The following is a 26,388-nucleotide window of genomic DNA, read 5'->3' on the forward strand; positions in this document are numbered from 1 at the left end:
ATTGTAGTAAAATACACATAACATATAATCTGTCATATTAGCTCTTTTTAAGTGTACAGTCCAATGGCATTAAGTACATTCACACTGTCATGCAATCATCACCACCATCCATCTCCAGAACTATTTCAAAAGGGTAAATTTTATGGTATATGAATTATATATGAATAAAGCTGTTACAAAAAAGAAAAAAAAAACCTATCAGAGCTGAAAATACAGAAATGAACTCTCAGATATGATGAAAATGTTCTATATCTTCATTTGTGTGATGGTTACATGGTGTATCCACTTGCCAAAACTCATCAAGGTGAATACTTAAAATATATGTTAATTTATTTTATGTAAAATATACAAAACAATCAAAACTTGCAATATACTGAAAGGTATATTCTAATTTTTAATGTTTCCATAATCAGAATTATATTCCAATGGTTCTAAAATACACATCTAGTTTCTTTACCAAAATTGGAGAATTAATGGCAGAGATTTTTCTTTGGGTTTTAAAATTTGCTTTTCAAAGTTTTATATTAGTAGAGGCTATTCTTAATATTTACAATATGAAAATGAATTTTTTATGTGGAAAACTGTAGTCCAATTTAATTATAACAGGAATAAGCCATGTTTTGCTATCAAGCAACTGTTATAGTTCAACACATGAACTGTTCTGATTCCAACAGTTTCAACAATTGTGTAATGTGAAATTCCTAAATTATGGTAACTGATGTATACAATCACCAATCGTATATTTTATAATTTAAAGTTGATATTCATATTAAATCTTATCTAGCAAAGAACCAGCCTCCTACCCTTCAGATTCTTCAGTCTTTTCTCCACCATTACGAGTAGTACAATTTTCACTTTCGGAAGAACAATTCCTTGTGGAAGCTATACTATGTCTTCCTTAAATACAGAAACAAACACATACAAAAACAAAGGGGGAGGTTAGCGTTTCTAGCTGAGAAAGGGTTTTTACTTACTGAATGGTTATACTGTAAATGCATGGTTTCCAAGGCTAAAGATGGCACTTTGTTAGGTGGCATTTCCCTTAATATTTCTAAAGGTATATGGAAAAAACAGTACAAAAATAGGATCACACATTGCTAATGTTACACTGAAGATTTAAAAAATGATATGGTGTGAATGGGCAGGGATCAAATGTTCAAAAGCCAACAATATAGTTCTCTCTTCCTGAAGCAAGTTTTTATATCGGTACTTTGCTGTTGCTGAGGTTCAAATTATTTACTACACTCAGGATTTCTAAAATCAGTAAATATTTCCAACATAATTGCAGAAAAGATCTTTTCTACACTGCCACTGTGGTATTAGAAGCTACTGTTGACTACAATAAAAGATAGCTGTAAAAAAAGATAACATGAGGAACAAGCAACATTTCCTCAGTAAAAAAAATTAAGTAGAAGGTATAGGTCAACAAATCTCTGAAATTATGACATAACTAGGCCAACAGACTGGAGTAGTAAATTTTGATATAGTAAATAGCTTTTTTTGGTAATAGAGTTTGACCTGTATGGTAATACTAAAACATTTTTCAAATATAGCAAAGATAATTTTCTAAAATTCAGGAAGATACAAATACTAATAGGTTTTTTCAGTAATGTTTATATTAGCTTCTAAGTAAATAAAGTTGATTGAAATGTGTATGTTGCAAAATTATCATAAGGATAAACACTATATTTTGTTTTCAAACCTTACCTGTTTTGGAAACTGCATCTTGACCAACTGGAGTTTCCTGAAATTCTCCCTGCATGTCAAGAAGTGACGATTTGATATATGTGGCTAAGGTTTCCACAGGACTCTCTCCAGCAGCCATTAGGGGATTATATTGGTTGTCAACAGGTGAGCTGCCACTGCTCCTCAGTTCATCAAACCTTTTTGCACACTGTAATGACATCAAGGAAGGAAATGTAGGTCTTTCGTAACTAAAAAATAAGATTATTTTCTGGCCTTCTATTTGACAATACTTTTCTATAATCATTTTTTACGAGTGAATACTAATCTGCTGGGTAATACCTAGAAAATTAGCACACATTTCAATACACAAAAGCTTCTGACTTTTTTTTTTAAGAATTCAGGGTAGAACTTTTTTTTAATACACTTTAACCCAATGGCATAACATGTTTATGCTGTTATAGGAAAATGAAGAATGTCTTTATAAACCATATTTCCCTGTGGTCTGTTTTTATTATCAGTTGACAATTTTAATAATTTAGTTAAAAACTTGGTTATTATTTTTACATTAACTGAGTTCCCGCCAGGAATCAGACCAAATTTTAAACTTCAATGGAAAGCAAACCAAAAAGAATCTAATTCGTGACACTAGATTTTCTTTATTAAAATAATGAAGACTTTGTTCTTACCAACACTGAGGTTCACCTTGCACAAAATACAGTAGTAATATGTCATGGCCACATATTTGGGCATAGTTTGTTCTAGCACAGTGTTTTCCCCTTAACCCATCAGTTACTCAAGAAATCAACTTAGAAGGTCCAGATCAGCAATTGAAGAGGAAAAAAAAAAAAAGTAAAACATAATAGATTAGAAAATATCGGAAGTGCATTAAGCATACTAGGCTAAGTACTCCTTCGTGGAAATGTCATTTCTATGTGTGTCTTAGGTCACAGCATAAAATGCCTTCCTTAATGCGGATCTTGGTCAAACAACACTGCCATAGCATCCATTTTTAAATCTGCACCAACATCAACACAGATGACAAATTCCATAGCAGACCAAGTAATCTGGGAGGTGCAAAAGGAGAAAAATATATACAATGTATATGTCTATATATTAAATGAATAAAGCACTGGGCATGGCATCACTCATTTATTACACAAATATTATCAAATACCCACTAGATATTAAGCACTATTTTCAGTAAAGATTGTTTATACGGTTACTATTACATGAAACGCCTGTTCAAGGCTTAGTCTTTTGAAAAGTAAAAAATTTTTTTAAAAAACACACTTAAAAAATATGTATGCATAGATGGACATATGCAATCAATATGCTATGTCTTTAAACAAAGTCTTAAATAAAAATAATTAATATGATATATGAAAAACCAAATATTTTTTATATGAAGACTGAAAAAAGTTGTGATGAATGTCTGGACAAATAAAGGAAAACAAATAACATCATTAGAAAAATGTACAGATTCATATACATGTATAGGATAAAAAAGATAAATGGTTTTACTGAATTCATTTCTCCTACAAAATGAATTTAGTTTTTGTAACACAGAGAAGGTGATAGGTAGGCTTTTATTTTTTGTAAATTTAAAAAAAAAATTTTTTTTAACATTTATTTACTTTTGAGACAGACAGAGACAGAGCATGAACGGGGCAGGGTCAGAGAGAGAGAGAGGGAGACACAGAATCTGAAACAGGCTCCAGGCTCTGAGCTGTCAGCACAGAGCCTGACGCGGGGCTCGAACTCACGAGCCGTGAGATCATGACCTGAGCCAAAGTCAGACGCTTAACCGACTGAGCCACCCAGGCGCCCCATAGGTTTTTAAATAAAACACAAGTTCCTGGGGCACCTGGCTGGCTCAGTCAGAGGAGGATGCAACTCTTGATCTCAGGGTTGTGAGTTCAAGCCCCACGTTGGGTGTAGAGATTACTTGAAAATAAAATCTTAAAAAAAAAAAAAACACACAGGTTTTTTGGATATCCTTTAGGTAAAGTTCACAGCTATAATGTAGATTTATCTTATTTAATAAAGTTTACAGCAATTTCTAATACTTAATAAGAATATTATGAATTCTGAATATCTGAAATAAACACATGATTGCTTAAACAAAGAAGTAAACCATAAATAATTTAAATTATATTGTTAAATATTCTTTGTGTTTAAGCAAAAATTACATGATATCTATATACAAAAGAATGAGACTGGACCCCTTACCTATACCACACACAAAAATTAGCTCAAAATAGATCAAAGACTAAATATAAGTGCAAAGACTAAATATAAGTGCTAACACTATAAAACTCTTATGAGAAAATAACCTTGGACTAAGTGATGGTTTCTTAGCTATGACACTAAAAGCACAGGCAACAAAGAAAAAGCAGAAAAACCAGACCTCCTCAAAATTTAAACTTTGTGTTTCAAAGGACACCATCAAGAAAATGAAAAGGCAACATAGACAATAGCAGAAAATATTTGCAAATCATATTATTTGACAACGGACTTGCATCTAGAATATATTAAGAACTCTTACTACTCAATAATAAAAAGATAAATAACCTAATTTAAAAAATGGGCAAAGGATCTAAATAGACATTCCTCTAGAGAAGATCTATAAATGGCCCATAAGCACATGACAGGATACTGATCATCATTAGCCATCAGGAAAATGAAAATCAAAATCATAATAAAAGAAAAAAGAAAAAAATCTTAATGAATTATTACTTCATACCCATAAGGGGATGTATTCAAAAAGACAGATAATAAAAGTGTTGACAAGGATATGAAGAAATTAGAACTGACATTACTGGTGGGAATGTAAAATGGTGCACTTTGGAAAAATTGGACGCATTATTTCATCTTTAAAAACATAAAAACTCTTTTTTTCTTTTTTTTTTGAGAGAGAGTGTGCAAGTGAGTGAGGGGCAGAGAGAGAGAGAGAGAGAGAGAGAGAAAAGCAGGGCTCACCAGCTCATGTTCCACCCAAGGTGGGGCTTGTGTTCACCCGAAGTGGGACTCAAGCTCACCAGTAGCAAAAGGGGGCTCATGCTCACCCAAGTGGGGCATAAGCTCACCTGATGGGGGACTCAAACTCACAAACTGTTAGATCATGACTTGAGCTGAAGTCAGATGCTTAACGACTGAGCCACCCAGGCACCTGATACATAAAAACTCTTAATTTATCCTTTCTCCACTTTCAAAATACCAACACGATCATTGTCAAAATGGAAAAAAAAAACACGATAATCCAGGAAATTAAATAACAGAATATTAAGGAAAGGTAAAAAATATTTTTTTGTCTATCATATATTAAAAAAATATTGACGGGGCGCCTGGGTGGCGCAGTCGGTTAAGCGTCCGACTCAGCCAGGTCACGATCTCGCAGTCCGTGAGTTCGAGCCCCGCGTCAGGCTCTGGGCTGATGGCTCGGAGCCTGGAGCCTGTTTCCGATGCTGTGTCTCCCTCTCTCTCTGCCCCTCCCCCGTTCATGCTCTGTTTCTCTCTGTCCCAAAAATAAATAAAAAACGTTGAAAAAAAAATTAAAAAAAAAATACTGAAAATAAATGAACATAGAACTGTCAGTAGGATTAGATAGAGATCAACAGATTAGAATAGTAAATCCAGAGATTTGAAGTTGGAATTTCAAATCAGTAATAAAGAATGAAATATTCAATAAATGTGGAGACAATTAACTATTCATTAGAAAAAAAACGTTAAAACTAAAATAAACTCCATGTGGAGTCAAGATTTAAAAGTAGAAAATAAAAGTAGTCAGGAAAATGTAGGTGACTACGTATTTATTATATGGCTTCAGGTGAGGATTTTTTTTTTTTTTCCCTCTTTTATTTATTTTAAGAGACAGAGAAAGTGTATGTCCGTGAGCCGGGGAGAGAAAGAAAGAAAGAGAGAGAGAGAGAAAGAATCCCAAGCAGGCTCCATGCTGTCAGTGCCAGAGCCCAACAGGGGGCAACAATCCCACGAACCATGAGATCATGACTTGAGCTGAAACCAACAGTAGGATGCTTAACTGACTAATCCACCCAGATGCCCCCAAGAAGGATTTTCTAAACAGGACAAAAAAGGCAGATATTAAAGTAAAAGATTCACAGATTTTACATTAAACATTTTAAACTTGTAAACATTTGTATATGAGACTACCATTAATAACCTAATAGGCTGGTAACAAACAAAAAAAATAACTAGATCAAGGGTTAATATATTTAATACATAGAAAATCATTATTTAAAACTACTAACAAAACAAATTCACAAATAGAAAAAGGACATAGCATTAAATATAAAATGTTCAACCTCTTTAGGATTTAAAGTAAATTAAAACTGAAACAAGTTAACATTTATTAAAAACATATATAATTGATGGAGCACCTGGGTGGTTCAGTCAGTTGGGTGTCCAAATCTTGATTTCTGCTCAGGTCACAATCTCGTGGTTCGTGGGTCTGAGCCTCACCTTGGGCTCTGCACTGACAGCACGGAGCCTGCTTGGGATTCTCATTTTCCCTCTCTCTGCCCCTCCCCCACTTGCATGTGAATGTGCTCTCTCTCAAAATAAATAAATAAACTTAAAAAAATATATATATATTATATAAATGAGAATTTTGGGGGTGCCTGGGTGGCTCAGTCACTTAAGCATCCAACTTCAGCTCAGGTCATGATCTCATGGTTCGTGGGTTCAAGCCCTGTGTCTGGCTCTGTGCTGACAGCTCAGAGCCTAGAGCCTGCTTCAGATTCTGTGTCTACGTCTCTTTCTTTGCCCTTCCCTCACTTGTGCTCTCTCTCTCTCAAAAATAAATAAACAGGGGCGCCTGGGTGGCTTGGTCGGTTAAGCGTCCAACTTTAGCTCAGGTCATGATCTCATGGTCCATGAGTTCGAGCCCTGCGTCGGGCTCTGTGCTGACAGCTCAGAGCCTGGAGCCTGTTTCAGATTCTGTGTCTCCCTCTCTCTCTGCCCCTCCCCTGTTCATGCTCTGTCTCTGTCTCAAAAATAAATAAACATTAAAATAAATAAATAAATAAATAAATACACATTTTTTTTAAAATGAGAATTTTGAGGGGCGCCTGAGTGGCTCAGTTGTTTAAGCATCCAACTTCGGCTTAGGTCATGATCTCACGTTTCATGAGTTTGAGCCCGGCGTCAGGCTCTGTGCTGACAGCTCTGAGCCTGGAGCCTGCTTCAGATTCTGTGTCTCCCTCTGTCTGCCCCTCCACTGCTTGCACTCTGTCCCTCGCTCTGTCTCAAAAATAAACATCTAAAAAATTTTTTTTTAAAAATGGGAATTTTGAAAAGACATATACACATAAATAATATGTGACATAGAAAGTGCAGGGATCAAGTATTCAGCTATGTTGATTGGAATATAACATGGATGGCCCTTCTAGAGGGCAATATGTAACAAAAGCCTTAAGAAAAGAATAACAGGGGCGCCTGGGTGGCGCAGTCGGTTAAGCGTCCGACTTCAGCCAGGTCACGATCTCGCGGTCCGGGAGTTCGAGCCCCGCGTCAGGCTCTGGGCTGATGGCTCGGAGCCTGGAGCCTGTTTCCGATTCTGTGTCTCCCTCTCTCTCTGCCCCTCCCCCGTTCATGCTCTGTCTCTCTCTGTCCCAAAAATAAATAAAAAACATAAAAAAAAAAAAAAAAAAAAGAAAAGAATAACATATTTCTAACTATGTTAGATAGCCTAGGGACTAAAGGGACAAAAGGGACTGGTTTAATAAATTATTATAGCTCATAGCTCAAATGCTGCAGAAGTCTATTAACTGATATATAAAGATGATTACGATATGCTGAATGAAAAAGCAAGCAGCCAAACAATACATTTGTTGTATATCCACCTGAAGAATTTTTCTGTATATAGAAAAGTATCTGGAAGGATATAATCAAGGTGTTAACAACTTACTTTAGATAGGGCCAGATTTATCATTCTGATTTTTCACTTATTTCCTTTGTGCCTGTGTGTGTTCTTTAAGGACGTGTTTTGTTTAGTAATAAAAAAGTTACTAAAAAATTAACACTACTGGGGCACCTGGGTGGCTCAGTTGGTTAAGTGGCCGACTTCGGCTCAGGTTATGATCTCACAGCTCGTGAGTTCGAGCCTCATGTCGGGCTCTGTGCTGAGAGCTCAGAGCCTAGAGCCTGCTTCTGATTCTGTGTCTCCCTCTCTCTCTGCCCCTCCCCTGCCTGCACGCTCTATCTCTCAAAAATAAATAAACATTAAACAAAAATTTAAAAACACATTAACACTACTTAGGTGTGCCTGGGTGGCTCAGTCAGTTGAGTGTCTGACTCTGGATTTCAGCTCAGGTCATTATCTCATGGTTTGTGGGTTTAAACCCTGCATGGGGCTCTGTGCTGGCAGCGGGGAGCCTGCTTCGGATTCTGTTTCCCTATCTCTCTACCCCTTCCTTGCCCTCTCTCTCTCTCTCAAAAATAAGCAAGTATTAAAATAACACTACTTAAAAATAATCTGATTCACGTTTAGTTGTATTTTAGTTAAAATAATTCAACAATTCAGTGAATTTGAATACACAGTGAATATTTGGTGATATCACAGAGTTATTGTTAATTTTCTTGGGTTTGACCATGGTACCACGGTTATAAAATAATGTCATTTTTTTTTAATGTTTCTTTCAGAGGCAGAGAGCATAAGCGTAGAAGGGGCAGAGAGAGAGGGACAGAGAATTCCAAATAAGCTCTATGCTGCTAGTGCAGAGCCCGACGTGGGGCTGGATGCAATGAACCATGAGACATGATCCGAGCGGAAATCAAAAGTGGGATGCTGAACAGATTGAGCCACCCAGGTGTCCCATGTCTATTTTTAAGGAGATGTACACTGTAGTCTATGGGGTAAAGTGTCACAGTGCCTGAAGCTTACTATTAAATACCACAGGAAAAAAATTACATAAAGGGATCAAGCAATTAGGGCATATATATTAGAATAGAGGGGTGTAGTACTATTCTTTCAACTTTTCTATACGTTTGAAGATATTCACAATAAAAAGTTAGAACAGTAGTTGACTTCACAGGTTTGTCCCATTTTAAAAGTTAACATGTTTAAAAACTTAACCAGAAGGTTTGAAAAGTATAAATTAGGGAATGATACTATGCACTAAAATATAAATTCCTGGGTGCCTGGTGGCTCAGTTGATTGAGTGTCTGACTTCAGGTCAGGTCATGATCTCACAGTGCATGAGTTCAAGCCCCGCATCGGGCTCTCTGTTGTCAGCACAGAGCCCACTTCAGATCCTCTGTCCCCCTCTCCCTCTGCCCTTCCTCCACTGATTCTCTCTCTCAATGTCTCTTAGAATAAATAAACGTAAAAAATAAATAAACTCCCTTATCATTTCACAAAGACCTATAACATAACTGAGGGCAAGTAATTTCTTGTGGGTACTGGTTTTCTCAGCTGCAAAAGAAGATGGTGGAACTTGGTTCATTCACTGATTCCACAAGTATTTACTGAGTGTATATGACGGAGCAGGGCAATGGTGAATACGCTTAAAATTTATTGGGGAAAATCACTAATGTCATTTCTACTTTTAGAAAACTCTGAGATGATTCACCTACTTTAGGATTCCTATTAACAGCAGAAATTCCGAGGTCAATGTTCTCAAACTAGGGTTCATGGATAAATTACTAGAAATCAAAGAGTTCTCTATAAGAATGTTTAGATTTTAAGTTTTGATTCTCAGCATAAAATAAAATCATCTAAATCATCAGGATAACAGAGTATTTCAGTGCCTATTTGCTTTTCTGTTTATAATTAAGTTGTACTAAGAAATACTTCAATTGTCTAAGGTAAATTTTTTTTAAGTTTATTTATTTATTTTGAGAGAGACAGAGAGAGAGTGTGAGTGGGGGAGGGGCAGCAGGAGAGGGAGAGAGAAAGAATCCCTGGCAGGCTCTGCAGTATCAGTGCAGAGCCCGATGTGGGGCTTGTACTCACAAACCATGAGAATCATCAAGTCAGATGCTTAACCAACTGAGCCACCCAGGCACCCCAACTAAGGTTAATTTTTAAAAGGATAAGATAGGGAAGGGACTTGATAGAGGAGGGAGGCAGTGGTGTCAGGGGAAGGCTAGTAATGTCATGGTGCAATGTAAGTCTTCATAGGAGGTTAAAGAGAGAAAAGTGGAGGAAGGATGAAGTCTTTGAAAGGTACAAGGCAATATAAGCTAAATGCAAAATATTTTGTGCCATGACAGATCACACAATATTTGCCTTGTAATCAGCAATTCAATTTCAGCAAAACACTATTACTTTACCACATTAGGTAACCATTATTATTTTTATTTTTTTAAAGGTTTCTTTACTTATTTTGAGAGAGAGAGAGAGAGAGAGAGAGAGAGAGAGAGAGAACACAAGCGTGAGAGGGGAAGGGGCAGAGGGAGGAGAATCCCAAGAAGGCTCAGCGCTGGATACAGGGCTTGAACCCACATACTGTGAGATCATGACCTGAGCTGAAGTCGGGAGTCTACCAACTGAGCCACCCAGGGGACCCCATTTTTTTTTATTTTTAGAGACAAAGAGCATGAGCAGGGGAGAGGGGCAGAGGGAGAGAGAGAAAATACCAAGCACGCTCCATGCTCAGGGTGGAGCCTGATGAGGGGTTGGATCCACAACCCTGGAATCACGACCTGAGCCAAAATCAAGCTGGATGCTCAACCAGCTGGGCCACCAAGGCACCCCTAGCTAACCATTTTAGTTTGAATTGTGTTGTTTTTAGTTCTCACTTGTGTCTATAATATGCAAATTTGGTTTATGGGTGTATAGGTGTGTTTACAACTCCCCTGCTCATGCTCTCTCAGAATAAAGAAAATAAACATTAAAAAAATACTTTAAGTCAACATTGGGAGTTCTCAAGGTTTTCCTTTAAAAAGATCTGTCCATCACTCAAATTTGAGAAGCATAGCATTAGGGATTTAATAACATATGACTTGATTTACAAAAATTTTATCTACCCATAATTTTCCAGTAACAGTTTTGTTACTTAAATTTATGTATTAGTGAACTTTCAGTTGTTACATAAACAATTGGTTGAATTTAAACATACCAGGTGGGTTAATGTACCAGGTGTTTGGGTAATGTACATAAATAATAATTTATGCAGTTTGTATCTAGTCAAATCATATCATATGCACATTCAGTATTCACACATATGTAAATTTCAAATGTAAAATTCAAATGTTTTTCTCTTAGTAGCCATTTCTTTCTTTTTTTAAATTTTTGTTTGTTTTTTTAATTTACACCCAAGTTAGCATATAGTACAACAATTATTTCAGGAGTAGCATTTCTTCTTTTTTTAAGTTTACGTATTTATTTATGTATGTATTTATTTATTTAAAGGCTTTAATGTTTATTTATTTTGAGAGACAGAGCTTGTGCATGAGTGGGGGAGGAGCAGAGAGAGGAAAACACAGAATCAGAAGCAGGCTCCAGGCTCCGAGCTGTCTGCACAGAGCCTGACGCGGAGCTCGAACTAACGAACTGTGAGATCATGACCCAAGCTGAAGTCAGACACTTAACCGACTGAGCCACCCAGGCACCCCGAGTTTATTTATTTTTGAGAGTGAGAGAGAGTGAGCGAGCAAGCTGATGTGTGAGCAGGGGAGGGGCAGAAAGAGGGGGACAGAGGATATGAAGCAAGCTCTGCACTGTCAGTGCTGTGGAGCCCCACATGGGGCTTAAACTCATGAACCAGGCTCCAACTCACAAACCAGGCTCAAACTCACCAACCGTGAGATCATGACCTGAGCCAAAATCAAGAGTGAGATGCTTAACTGACTGTGCCCCACTAGCTGTTTCTTTAAATTGGTCACTTTTTCTGATTTTTCCAGGAGCTATCTAGAGGATGGTTATTTACCTCTTTGGGTGTTAACCCAGGTACAAGCCTTGCCACAGTTTCCCAGTTGATGGTCTGATGGATTCCAATTAATGGATAAAGGATCATGTCCAACACCATTTGGTTGTTATTGTTCAAGAAATTGTTGTTCTCTGAATATCCACGACTCATCTTTTGGAACTAGAAATAAAGACAAATAGATTTATTTACATATGAAATCCAAGTGTTTTTAGGACATTATAAATCAGTTACAATTTATTCCTAAGAATTATATGCTACCTATAAAGGAAGAATAAAAGTGACCTAAAATACACATGGAATATACGGCTCAAATCTCTTCAAATATTATAGCATTTCAATATTATGGATTGGTGGATGGACAGATGGATAAATTATGTGATTAAAAAAGTATAATAAAATATTAATGGTAGTAGAAGTGGTGGGTGTACAGGTGTTCACTATAACATTCTTTTGACTTTGCTATATGTTTAAAATTTTTCATAATAAAACACTAGGGGGGAAAGTTGAATACAATATATCTTCCTTAAAAAAAATCCATAAGTGTGCCTTATTTGTACATTGATTGGCAATTCACAGATGGTGGAGTTTAACTGTAAAAAAAAAACCAAATAAAACACAAACACACACAAACAAAAAAATAAAGCTCATTAAAAGAATTATAATTTCATTCTAGTCCTAAGCAATATTTCCTTTATTCTTTTGTGAGTGAATGTCCATCCTACAAACAATGAAGACTGAGTATATTTAAATTTTACTAATGTAATCAAATGAAATTTAAAAACAAGTTAATCTGACACGATAGGATAAGCATAATCATTGTTATTATGCTATGTGATTATTAGCTATAAATTGTGGGAAGATTATAGCAACAATTGTAACTAGTATTATTTCTAGAAATTTGAGTTTTTGGAGTGTTCTTGTCTTCAGGAAAAACATGACAATTGGCCTAATAAGGCTTAATCCTTACACACATCCAAACACACCCCGCCACTCAAATATAAAAAGCACCTACACGCACGTACGCAGTCACTCCTGCCCCGTGGAGGCTTCCCTTGCTTCTTCACCTGGCTCCCCACCCATCTGTCCTCCCATCGCATCCTCTAATTCAGTCCAGGAGCCCTTGAATGACATGTCCAGTGACCAAGGGAGTCCAAGATCTTCAAGCAATAGAATCACCAAGAAAAAGGGCTCTAGAAAGCTTCCCAAATAAATGTAGTTCAATAAACATTTAGTGAGATTCAACTATGTGCCAAGCATTGTGGATACAAAAATAAATATGGCATGGTCCCTATCCTCAAGGAATTTATGGTCTGGTGAGGGATATTAGCAGACAAACAGGTAATTTTAATATCATTTGCTGAGAACCAAAGCACAGGGGAGCCATGGAGGAGCAGAGGAAGAACACACATAATAATTGTTATTTATTGAGTACAACTGGCCCTTGAACAGTACAGGTTTGAGTGTACTGATCCACTTACACTCAGACTTCCTTCAGTACAATACTGGACTATAAATGTATTTGCTCTTCCTTATGATTTTCTTTTTTTAAATGTTTATTTATTTTTGCAACAGAGAGAGACAGAGCGTGAGCAGAGAGAGAGAGGGAGACACAGAATCAAGAGCAGGCTCCAGGCTCCAAGCTGTCAGCACAGAGCCTGACGCAGGGCCTGAATTCATAAACTGCAAGATCATGACCTGAGCTGAAGTCACTTAACCAACTGAGCCACCCAAACGTCCCAGTTGACCTTATGATTTTCTTAATAACATTTTCTTGTCTTTAGTTTTCTTTATTGTGAGAATACAGTATATTATATACAAAATACGTGTTAATAGACTATGTTATCAGTAAGGTTTGTGGTCAACAGTATGCTATTAGTGCTTAAGTTGTGAGGGAGTTGAAAGTTAACATGAGTATTTTCGACTGAAGGTGGTCAACACTCCAACCCCTGCATTTTCAAGGGCTAACTGCAGTTTAATAATTGTAAAACACTTCTTTGAGCCCAGGTGAACATAGATTTTACAAAGCTTTATTGTTCTCCGCTTGTATGCCTAGCACATCGTCACTTTTCATACCACACAATTTGAAATGTATGTTAGAACATAAAGTATTTCAGGGGCGCCTGGGTGGCGCAGTCGGTTAAGCGTCCGACTTCAGCCAGGTCACCATCTCACGGTCCGTGAGTTCGAGCCCCGCGTCAGGCTCTGGGCTGATGGCTGGGAGCCTGGAGCCTGTTTCCGATTCTGTGTCTCCCTCTCTCTCTGCCCCTCCCCCGTTCATGCTCTGTCTCTGTCTGTCCCATAAATAAATAAAAACGTGGAAAAAAAAATTAAAAAAAAAAAAAGAACATAGAGTATTTCATTATAATTTGTTTGGACCTCAGTAGAAAACAGTCTAATCCACAATTCAGGGCAAGGATTTGGGTGCTTTTTTTTTTTCCTTCACTTTCAAAAATATTCATTTGAAAGTTCTAAAATATTTATTGTGGCCTGCAAAGTGCTGGCACTTGTTAGCTAATTAAAAATACTGTCCATATCAAATACTTAAAATTTTTTGTATATATTTCACATGTAATATTCATTTATAACATACACGATATTCTCATAAATTCTCTTGGAATAGCTGTCATAGTGCACTACATTCTGGAAAGAAAAGTACAGACTTATCAAAAACTGGCAATAAGAAAAAACTTGAAGTTCAAATTACACTACTACTAAATCTAGTCCCATTCATGATAAATTATTTTTTTTTAATTTTTTTTTAACGTTTATTTATTTTTGAGACAGCGAGAGACAGAGCATGAACAGGGGAGGGTCAGAGAGAGGGAGACACAGAATATGAAGCAGGCTCCAGGCTCTGAGCTGTCAGCACAGAGCCCGACGCGGGGCTAGAACTCACGGACCGCAAGATCATGACCTGAGCCGAAGTCGGCCGCCTAACCGACTGAGCCACCCAGGCGCCCCAATAAATTATTTTTTTAATGTTAATTAATGCTTAAGGTCAAACGTGTTATTTACCAGAAATAAACATTCTATTTAATGCACTACACTTTTTAAGAACTCTTCGTGTCCTACTCCCACCACCCCATTCCCACAATCTTGGTTTATTTAAATGTTTTAATAAAACTAATCTAATTAATTAAGACCAAATGGAAGTCCACCACTGGCATCTGATTTTTTTTTTTTTTTTTTTCCGAATAGAAAAAGGCTTTTGTAGACAAAGCCTTTTTCCTTAGGTAGAGGAAAGACGCTAAACGAAGGGGCCGGTAGGGTAGGTAGGTCAAAGGCCTTTGACGTAACTGAGATCGGGAGAGAACAGAGTCATCCTGCTCCAGGGGAGAAGCCTTGTGTCCACGCTTCCTGACCACAAACGAGAACCGAGGCAGTTGGCTTTCACCGTGAACGAAAAAATCACATCTGCAACCCAGGATAAATAGATCAAAGCCGTGCAAACCTTGGGCGCAGACCTCACTGCGAGAAGCGTCCTCAGAGTTCCCCAGCCTTTGGTGTCCCCGCCATTCCCGTAGGGGTAGAAACTCCCCGGGCGTGGAGCGGGTTGGGGACTGACAAAGGCGCCGGGCAGGGGGGCAAGGCTGAGGGAAGATGCTGGCAGACACAGGGCGCGGCCCGGCGTACGGACACCGGGGTTCCCTCTGCTGGTGGTGCAGCAGGGACAGGCAGCAGGGACCTAGGGCTGGGAAGGCCGGCGGGCTGCAGGCTGGGCGTGGGGACGGACGTTCGGGGGCGCTTGGGCGAACGGGACCCCGGCCCGGCCGGGCGGAGGAGGAGGCCGCGGCGTGAAGCCGCTGACTGCCAACGGTACCGCCCCTTGCCGCACTTCCCGCCCCCCCCCCCCCCCCCAGGCCCCTCGACGTCTCGCTCACCTGCTCGGGGCCGTGGTGGCCCTCACTACGCCTTTGTCACCTGCAGCGGCCGGCACAGACTGTCCTCGCGCCATTAAGCTCCAGCTACCCGGCCTGCAAGCATGGCCACGGTACTCACACGCATCGCCCCTCCTGCTCGCAGGGTACCGCCGGCCCCCACGCCGTCCAACCAATCACAGGCCAGCGCTACAGCGGCGGAACCAATGAACAACTAGCTCCTGCAGGGCTGGGACGGGTGGCCAGAGAAGCGGCTGCAGCTAGCGGCCGCAGCCCAGTGCCTTTGCCTTTCCCTTCCCCCTCTCGCTTTCACTCCTGGGCTTGTCGCAGTGCAGCGTCTTCACCCCCCAGCGTCTTGTTTCTTAGCAACCAGATCCTCCCGACCGGATCTTAAGTGACCAACTCTTGACTCTAGAGGAAATAGGAACAAGGGAGATAAAAGAACTCGGATCAACCATGGATGAAATAGTTGGCGGTATAGGTCACTTTGGTATAGGTGCTTAGGTTAGGTAGAATGGTAAAGTTGTATCATTTAGAAGGACACAAGAAGTATCTTGGGTGAAGGGTTGTCATTATTATCAGGAGGCATCTCTTGAAAAACGTAAATAGCTCTGGGTTAGAAATTCAGTGTTCATTCACATTGATAGGTTCCACATGTGTTACTGTGGTAACTACTATTACTGGGAAACAAGTAAGATATATAAGTCTCAGTCTTGTAGGGTAAATACTACTATGTGTCAATTACTTTTTTTAATTTTATTTTTTAAATTTCAATCCAAATTAGCATATAGTGCAACAATGATTTCAGGAGCAGATTCCTGAATGCCCCTTACCCATTTAGCCCACCCCCCCCCCATAACCCCTCCAGTAACCCTGTTTGTTCTCCATATTTAAGAGTCTCTTAATGTTTTGTCCCCCTCCCTGTTTTTTATTATTTTTGCTTCCCTTCCCTTATGTTCATCTGTTCTGTGTCTTAAAGTCCTCATATGAGTGAAGTCATATGATATTTGTCTTTCTCTGACTAATTTCGCTTAGCATAATACCCTCTAGTTCCATCCACGTAGTTACAAATGACAAGATTTCATTCTTTTTGCTTGCTGAGTAATACTCCATTGTATATATATATACCACCTCTTCTTTATCCATTCATCCATTGATGGACAGTTGGGGTCTTTCCATACCCTGGCTATTGTTGATACTGCTGCTATGAACATCGGGGTGCATGTGTCCCTGTAAAACAGCATTTCTGTATCCCTTGGATAAATATCTGGTAGTGCAATTGCTGGGTTGTGGGATAGTTCTATTTTTAATTTTTGAGGAACCTCCATACTGTTTTCCAGAGTGGCTGCATCAGCTTGCATTCCCACCAGCAATGCAAAAGAGATCCTCTTTCTCCTCATCCTTGCCAACATCTGTTGTTGCCTGAGCTGTTCATGTTAGCCATTCTGACAGGTGGGAGGTGGTATCTCATTGTGGTTTTGATTGGTATTTCCCTGATGATGAGTGATGTTGAACATTTTTCATGTTTGGTTGGCTACCTGGATGTCTTCTTTGGAGAAGTGTCTATTCACGTCTTTTGCCCATTTCTTCACTGAATTATTTGTTTTTTTGGTGTTGAGTTTGATAAGTTCCTTATAGATTTTGGATACTAACCCTTTATCTGGTATGTCATTTGCAAATATCTTCTCCCATTCTGTCGGATGCCTTTTAGTTTTGTTGATTGTTTCCTTCGTTGTGCAAAAGCTTTTTATTTTGATGAGGTCCCAATAGTTCATGTTTCCTTTTGTTTCCCTTGCCTCTGAAGACGTGTTGAGTAAGAAGTTGTTGCGGCCAAGATCAAAGAGGTTTTTGCCTGCTTTCTCCTTGAGGATTTTGATGGCTTCCTGTCTTACATTTATGTCTTTTATCCATTTTGAGTTTATTTTTTGTGTATGGTGTAAGAAAGTGGTCCAGGTTCATTCTTCTGCATGTCGCTGTCCAGTTTTCCCAGCACCACTTGCTGAAGAGACTGTCTTTATTCCATTGGATATTCTTTCCTGCTTTGTCAAAGATTAGTTGGCCATATGTTTGTGGGTCCATTTCTGGGTTCTCTATTCTGTTCCATTGATCTGGGTGTCTGTTTTTGTGCCATCAATTACTTTTTTTAAAATTTATTTTGAGAGAGAGAGAGAGAGAGAGAATCCCAAGCAGGCTCTGCATTGTCAGGGAAGAGCCCATTATGGGGCTAGAACTCATGAACCAAATGGTGAGATCACAACCTGAGAGGAAATCAAGAGAGGAAATCAAGAGTCGGATGCTTAATGGTCTGAGCCACCCAGGTGCCCCCCCCATGTCAATTACTTTTTTAATTTTTATTTTTTATAAATATGTTTTAATGTTGGGGGGGGGCAGGAGGGCAGAAAGGGAGACAGAGGATCTAAAGCTGGCTCTGTGCTGACAGCAGAGAGCCCAATGTGGGGCTTGAACCCACTAACTGTGAGATCATGACCTGAGCCCAAGCCAGAGGCCTAACCAACGAAGCCACTCAGGTGCTTCCATGTCAATTACTTTTAATTTTCACTCACAATGTGTCTAGTCTGAGGACTAAAACTAAATGTTAGAAAGGACAGAAAAAATAAAGCTCTATTCAAATGGGTAAATTACTATAATGAGATCTGATGATTGAGTGGCTGTCAGTTTTTTCTAATTGTATCAACTCTGACTTTTTGCTATTTTTACTATCAAATCTTTTACTATATTTATTCCACAGAGACACGGAAGTTAGGCAAGCTCTGTATTTAATTAGGTAAATACTTTTTTTAATGTTTATTTTTGAGAGAGAGAGAGAGAGACAGCGTGCCTGAGCGGGGAAGAGGCAGAGAGAGAGGGAGACACAGAATCCAAATCCGAAGCAGGCTCCAGTCTCTGAGTAGCCAGCACAGATCCTGACACGGGGCTCAAACTCAGGAACTGTGAGATCATGACCTGATCCGAAGTGGGACGCTTAACCGACTGAGCCACCCAGGTGCACCTAGTTAGGTAAATTCTTAAAGAGAAGCTGTTTGCTTCTCTTACTTGCCCTTGACTTTCTTTCTCCTAGTCCTGAACTCAGTTGTGATGGTGGTGAGCCAGTTTAAACCATGAGGATTAGAAAACCATGAGAGGGGCGCCTGGGTGGCTCAGTCAGTTGTGTCTGACTCTTGATTTCAGCTCAGGTCATGATCTCATGGTTTGTGGGTTTAGGCCCGCATCAGTCTCAGCACTGAGTGTGGAGCTTGCTTGGGATTTTCTCTCTGCCCCTCATGCAAGCATGCTCTCTCTCTCTCAAAATAAATAAACTTTAAAAAGTAAATGTTACTTTAAAAATAAAAAAAGGACTCGAGATTTTTTAGAGCAGTAACATAGAAGGCACCTTGGCCTTGAATTTAATTACCTTGTGAAGAGAAGCTGCCTAACAGGCCCTAGACTGTTATATGAGAAAAAGTATTTATCTTTCTTTAGCTACTGTTGTTTTTTTGGTCTGTTACAGAAGCTTAGAGTAGTCCCTAAAAGGGAAAACTTGGTCCCTGAAAGGGGTGTGCTATAATTACAAAGATCTAAGCTATGTATGGCATTGGCAGGTAGAAGCATATTGCAGGCTGGAAGGCTGGTGACTCCGAGTGTATTGGGAAGTGTCACTTGTGTTAACTTGAAAGGTAGATTATCAAGCCTACAGCTCTGAGGAAAGGAGTTTAGAAAAGGTCAAAATCTAAGTTTATATTGGCTGACAATCTTTGCTTTTAGCAAGGTTCGATAAAAAGGAATGAAGTCAGTTAAGAATCAACCAGTTTGCAAGCGGAGATACAATAGAGCTCTATTCCTGGACCCCATTCACAACATTTGCTCTTGCTGTAGATCCACATACTACTATACCATCTCTAAATGATCAATTCAGGAACTTAATGTTTGAAGCTTTCCTCATCACTCTCTAGTCTTTTCGAGAACAATATCCCTTTACAGAATGACAGAGCAAGAAAGAATCCTTGATAGATGGGCTTCTTCAATCTTTTTATTCCAAGGCTAGAGAAAGTTCAAGTGACTTGCCCAAGGTCAACTCATTCGGTTCAATGACCTTTGCCCAAGGAAGAATCTTTGGCATTGTACAGATGTTCCTTTCTAAGGCCTTTTATGCAGAACGGGTAATTGTATCTAAAACTTTCATCTACTTCCCCTTCCTCACCAAGTCTAACCCTTTTATGTTCAGAAGCTCATCCCTCTATCAGTTTTAGTATAGACTAAGTTGCTTTAACAAAGACACCCTAAATACAGTGGCTTAAACACAATAAAAGTTTATTTCTCTCTCAAATTACAGTACAGGTGGGTGCTCCAGAACTGGTGTGGCTGCTTTGCCAATCTTGACACAAAACTTCCATCTCTGAGTCTGAAATGGCTGCAGAGAAAATGTGGAATAGTAGTGCAAAGCAGTTAAATTCTCCATGGGGGGTGAGGAGGAGACAACCTCTAAAATTGTAAGAAATACAGGATGAGCACATTATTTAGAAATAAGGTAAAAACAGAGTAGCAGAAAAGCTAAATGTGTTTGCTTCTGGGAACCTGGAGTGAGGTAGGGGACTACTTTATTTCCTTTTTTTTTTAAATCACAATTTGATTTTCTAAAACCATGCGATTTTACTAGTTTCATAGTTAAAAATATAAGTGAATGGATAAAACATATATATGAAGGGAAAATAGTAACTTCAAACAAGTTATTTCTTCAACTAGGCAAATATTAAATATGAAAAACTAACCATAACAATCTGGAATAAAACTTCAAGGGATACGGACATTGGTGAAGGAATAGGGGCAGGGGACCAGTAGGGAGAAGTGTCTGGAGGAGAAAGCAGGGGGGATGATAGTGTGACAACATTCTTGTGTGGTTGTAAGACTTCAATATTGATAACTTTAAACACTGGTAGAGAAACAAATATAATTAGGGGTTAAAAAGTAACCACAACAAGAATAAAAATAGAAATGTATAGGTTTCAAACCTGAAGAGACAACGCATCTGGCGGTTTCCAAGGATCTGTCTCTTGCTTCAACAGTGGCTGGATGGAATGGATGCAGGGACGCCCCTTCTACCAGCCTCCAGACCACCCTCCAACCCTTTTTCCAGTCACAACCTTTGGAGCCATCTTCTCAGCCATCCTTTGCCTCTGGGACTGGCCAACAGCCTATTTTGAGCTTAGCTCTTTATTACTCATTAACTGTGAGCTCCCCGGATTCCTCAGAATTATTTCACCAAGGTGGAGGGGGCTGTCAACCTCCTGGTCAACATGCATCTGCAGGCCTCCTACACCTACCTCTCTGGTCTTCTATTTCAACTGTGACAGTGGGGCTCTGGAGGGCGTGGGCCACTTCCGAGTGTTGGCTGAGAAGTGCGAGGGTGCGGAGTGTCCCCAGAAGATGCAAAGTCAACGAGACAGCTGTACCCTCTTCCAGGACCAGGACCAGGTAGAAGCTGTTCCAGGAAGAGTGTAATGAAACCCTGGACACCAAGGAAGCCGCCCCGGTTCTGGAGAAGAACTTGAACCAGGCCCTTTTGGCTTTGCATGCCCTCGGTTCTGCGCACGCAGACCCCCATCTCTGTGACTTCCTGGAGGACCAAGATGAGAAGGGGATCAAGAAGATGGGCAACCACCTGACTCACCCCTGTAGGCGGGATGGCCCCCAGGCTGGGCTGGGCGAGTATCTCTTCTAAAGGCTGGCCCTCAAGCGCGACTAGGAGCCTTTGAAGCCTAGCAGCCTTTGAAGGACCTCTCTGGCCTGCAACCCCCGGACCAGGGCTTGTGCCTGAGCCTCTCCCTGCAGCCACCAGGTAGCTTTTTAACCACCCTGGAGCCCTGTCCCAAGCCATGGACCAACAATAAAGCTTTTTGCAGCAAAAATTAAAAAGAAAAAACAACAAAACAAAAAACCTGAAGAAAAAAATGTGATCTATAAAAAAAGAAATTTTAAGTACAACACTTGTAGTAAGGTAGTGGAAATATGTGAAAAACTGATAAAACCATGAAAAGTTATCAAATGGAGATTTTAAACATAGTCCACTTAGAAAGAGCAAAGAGACCAAAAAAAAAAAAAAAAAAAAAGCAAATGTAAAGACAAATTTAAAATCTAAGTTCAGGGGCACCTCGCTGGCTTAGTTGGTGGAGCATGTGACTCTTGATCTCTGGATTATAGGTTCAAGCCCCACCTTGGGTGCAGAGATTACTTAAAAATAAAAAATAAAATAAAAATACAAGTTCAATCTAATGTACTCTTCAGTCTAACATAATTCCCTAATCCACGTTTCCACATGGAAGTATTTCTCAAGAGTAACCCTCCGGTGCTTATTTTTTCCCACCTTCCCTTCCTCTCTTACTGCTTCTCAGGGAAGGAGTGTTAGCTGATTAGTGATTTTATAAGAAAAAATTATACACATGTAGTTTTCCAGCCCCTCTCCACTCTCACTGGATTGCTTACCTACAGTGAAGGTGATTTCTGGTGTTTTTCTGAACATTCTTTGTCTGAGACTGGATGGATAGTTGAATTCAGGTAAATATTAGCAAATCCTACGCATGCCCTCCAAACTAGCTTTAACATAGTTCGCAAACCAGCCCGACCTGCCTGTTCAAGATCTTCAATTAGCTGTTTATTCTCTTATTATTATTTTTTAGTAAGCTCTATGTCCAATGTGGGGCTTGAACTCAGGATCTTGAGATCAAGAGTTGCATGCTCTACCAACTGAGGCAGTCAGATGCCCCTGGTCTCTTATTCTTAAACATAAGCAAACAACCAAAATTCAGCAGAAACCTGAGGAAAAGATTTGTCATGAAGGACCAAAGATATACAACGGGGGGAAAAAGACCATGTAGGAAAATGGAAACCTCGAAACAGAACCACCAGTTCTCTTATGTGGAATGACTCAAGAGAAACATAATGTTGCTTTCTGTTACAGCTTATTAAAAAAAATTTTTTTTTTAATGCTTATTTATTTTTGAGAGAGAGAGAGTGCAAGCAAGGATGGGGCAGAGAGAGAGGGAGACACAGACTCCAAAGCAGGCTCCAGGCTCTGAGCTGCCAGCCCAGACAGAGCCCGATGTGGGGCTCGAACTCACAAACAGTGAGATCATGACCAGAGCCGAAGTCAGGCATTCAACCAACTGAGCCACCCAGGCACCCCATGTTACAGCTTATTTTTAATGTGATAGAGCCTGGGTAAGCCTGGCCCAGATTATTAGCTGTATGTGATTAGCTAAACTGCATGGTGATGAAGTCCTTGCCCTTTTCCTTCAAGTCCTGTTCCCTGGATCATTTGAGAACACACAATTGATCTACTCCTGATTGAAGGATGGCCACAGGGAACTTAAAAGCAGAAAAGCCTAAGCACCCCACTCCCCTGGACTGTGTTACAGGCAGATATTCAGTTCTAGTAGTTGGTACTTTCCAAAATACACTAACTGTGGATAACCCTGGGTTTCCTAAGATTTGCTCAGGACCTTGCCCAATGATTTCTCCAGAAATGGTTCTTGTAAATTCTCAGAGAAACTGAAGCCAGACTATGATCCAGTGCGTCTTTTCAGCTTATCTTCTCCCGGGACACCTTATCAAACAGCAACAATAGTACCTTCTGTATACAGCTAGATTTCTGCATGCTAGTACTTTTTTTTTTTTTAAGTAGGCTTCATGCCCAGCACAGAGCCCAATGTGGGGCTTGAATGCATGACCCTGAGATCAAGACCTGAGCTGAGATCGAGTCGTACACTTAACCCACTGAGCAACCCAGGTGCCCTGCTAATACCTCACGTTTATATTAATCATCTTACACACACACATACACACACATATATATGTATATGTGTATATGTATATATGTATACATACATATATAAATGTATTTTTTTTGGTAAAACAAATTATTTCATCGAAAAAAAATAGTACCCAGAAGGAATGCAAGAATGGTTTGATATCAGAAAATCAGTATTATTCATCAATTACTATTACTAAGAGGTGAGAAGTCAAAAGACAATCTAAACAAATTCAGATTTAAAACAGCAATAAAAAGGAACTTCTTTGGATAAAAGACTAGCATAAGTCTCACAGTAAACATCACATTTAATAGAGCAACTTTAGAATCTGAGGTAGAAAAAAATAAAAATGCCTGCTACCACAGCCACTGTCAAAAACAGATGGGCAATAAAGAGAATGCTAAGCACAAAGACTAAAAAGGAAGAGATAAGACTGTCATTATTTCATTTACATAGACAATCCAAGAGAATCAATATTAGAACTAATAAGCATTCTTCAAAGCTGCAAATACAAGATCAACATACCCAGTTCAGTACATTTCTCTGTACCAGAAATAATAGGACACCATTGTCAATGGCAACATAATTTATAAAATCCCTAGGAACAGCCAAAACAACAAACAAAAACCCAACAAGCACACATACACATAATGTCCTGAATAAATGGGGAAATTATGTTCATGAATGGGATGATTTAACCGTATGCCAATTTTTTCTAAATTAACCTCTACGTTCAATGTAATTCCAACCAAAATCTCAGCAGCTTTTTTAAAAAAGGGAACTTGATAAACTGATACTATAACTTAAGCCGAATAAAAACTCACAAATGGCTAATGTAATTTTCACAAAGTAGGGCAAAATAGATTCACCTATCATATATTAGGACATATTACCAAGTAACGTTAAGTAAGACAGTGTTGTACTGGGAAAGAAAGGAATTGATATATATCAATAGAAGATAGCCTCAAAGTTTCATGTTTATAGGAACTTGGTATGTAATGAAATGGGGGAAAGTGTGGATTATTTGGTAATGGTCAGAAAAATGGACTACCATCCTACCCTGCATGCCCAGCAGACATTCACAAGACCCAAAAGGATATAGCTCAGCACAAAGGTCACTTAGCTTGGCAGGATATACCATAGTAAATAGATCATGTAGAGAAGGGCATTCTCCTTAGGTAAGCCTCATGTGCCACAGGAACCACTATCTTGTAAAAATCCCTGATGGTAGGTTCCAAGTCTCTGCAATGAGGAACAAGCTCAGTTACAGTCTTCCCTTTCTCTGAGAATTCTCAAAGCCTGTGTTGTTTTTTTTGTTTTTGGTACAACACAAAAATCTTGCTGGGTAAGTAGTTGGCATTCCATATTTATCTTAATAGATTTCCAAGGAAATTGTGCTAAGGAGAAGGTAAAACCAAAATAATTTCCCCATACATAGAGAGAAGGGATTTTGTTAACCCATTCCCTTTTATGACTAGCCGGAGAAAAAGTTGGATTCATACCACATGCTACATCCAAAGATAAATTCCAATTAAACTAAAGGCCTAAATGTAAATGGTGAAACTACAAAGCTGAGAAGAACAAGACCTAAAAAGCACAATTGGGAAAATTGAGGATTTCTATTCCATGAAGGACACCAAACACAAGAATTAACAAATGACAAGACCAAGTTATTTCCAATGTCTGAACCTGACAATAACACGTCTAGACTCTATAAAAAGTTTCTTGTACTATATAATCAGCAAGAAAGATAAAAACTTAATAGGAAAAAAAGGGCAAATTATAAGTACAATATAGTATTTTCCAAAGAACAGAAAACCAAAAAAGTATATGCCTACCCTCATTAGTAATCAGACAATGCAGATTAAAACAAAAACACAGTTTCATATATCAGCTTCACAAAAAATCAAATATATCAAGTGCCGCTGAAGAGGCAGATAAAATGTAATCCTCATGTTTTGCTGGTCCAAGTGTAAAATGGTGCAACCATTGCTGAAAACAATGCAGCATTACTTAACTGAAATTAAATATGCATATACCCCCAACCCGAGGCATTCTACTCTAGGACATATATCCCATACAGATGACAGGGCAGTTCCATAGGAAGACACGTACAAGTTTGTAGAAGGGGAAACAGCTGAGAGCTTAAGTATCTGTGGCTAGAGGAAAAGATCAGCTGTGGTATGTGAATGCAGTATAATAATATGCACCAGTCAGAAGCACGTCATATAAGGTAACATGAGTAGGTCATAAAACTTAATATTTTAAGAAAGTTAGAAGCAAAATAGATTCATACCACAATATCATTTATATAGAACACATATTAGTTTTAAAAAACATAGTTTTTTAAGGAAATATATACAAAATTTGGAAAATGGCTTGGAAGGATAAACATTAAGTATAGTAGGGAACAAGGAGTACGGAATAGCAGGTAGGAGAGGAAGAAAATAAAGGTGAAATAAAACAGAACAAAAGTGTAGCCTTTCTAGACCAATGATATTGGTGTCATTAATAAAGAGTATGATCAATGACTGACTCAATTCTGAACACCTGAGATCCTCACAAACCAAAACACTCATTTTACATAAGCAGAAACATGAAGCCTTAAGTTAAACATTATTTCTTTAAATGTGAAAAACTATTCATGAAGCATAATAAGTATCCCAAAGGATTCATGCATTTGCTGAGTTTAAAAGAAACAGTTCATTCTTCCAAATAAGATAAGCTCAATAAAAAACTAATACGAAAGAACATGTCAAGGCAATGCTGAAAAAACAAAACTTCTTGTGTTGACTAAATATTCCAATGTGTTTTTCTAAGTTAGGCAGTTCTAGTATTCAGCAAAATAATTTTAAATTGCATTTTAGGCAAAGTTATAAGTGCAAGCAAATTTTGATTTTTTTTTTAATAATTTTTTTTAAGTTTGTTTATTTTTGAGACAGAGAATGAACGGGGGAGGGGCAGAGAGAGAGGGAGACACAGAATCGGAAGCAGGCTCCAGGCTCTGAGCCATCAGCCCAGAGCCTGACGCGGGGCTCGAACTCACGGACCGCGAGATCGTGACCTGAGCTGAAGTCGGACGCTTAACCGACTGAGGCACCCAGGGGCCCCGCAAATTTTGATTTTTAATTA

General features: G+C 39.0%; 1 protein-coding gene across 7 annotated transcripts in view; it reads right to left on the minus strand.

The window, feature by feature from the left end:
• The window catches only part of SANBR (SANT and BTB domain regulator of CSR), a 65,349-nt gene extending 49,737 nt beyond the window's left edge, over positions 1 to 15,612 (minus strand). For 2 of the 7 annotated variants that reach the window (XR_015249200.1, XM_086701035.1), the window contains exons 1-4: positions 15,458 to 15,612; positions 11,577 to 11,735; positions 1,708 to 1,894; positions 804 to 897 (exon numbers count right to left, since the gene is read on the minus strand). Coding sequence is in view for 4 of the 7 variants with exons in the window: in XM_086701035.1 (XP_086557161.1) it covers positions 804 to 897; positions 1,708 to 1,894; positions 11,577 to 11,726 (431 nt within the window). In the remaining 3 variants the exon portion in view is untranslated. Of the gene's footprint in view, positions 1 to 803; positions 898 to 974; positions 1,052 to 1,707; positions 1,895 to 2,372; positions 2,393 to 11,576; positions 11,736 to 15,457 lie in introns of those variants that run through there. The other 5 variants (XM_025932203.2, XM_086701033.1, XM_086701034.1 and 2 more) reach the window with 4 other exon arrangements.
• Between the last annotated feature and the right edge of the window lie 10,776 nt (positions 15,613 to 26,388).

Source organism: Puma concolor, chromosome A3 (assembly GCF_028749965.1).
Source record: "Puma concolor isolate L17-30 chromosome A3, mPumCon1.1.hap2, whole genome shotgun sequence".
NCBI classification, from domain to species: Eukaryota; Metazoa; Chordata; class Mammalia; order Carnivora; family Felidae; genus Puma; species Puma concolor.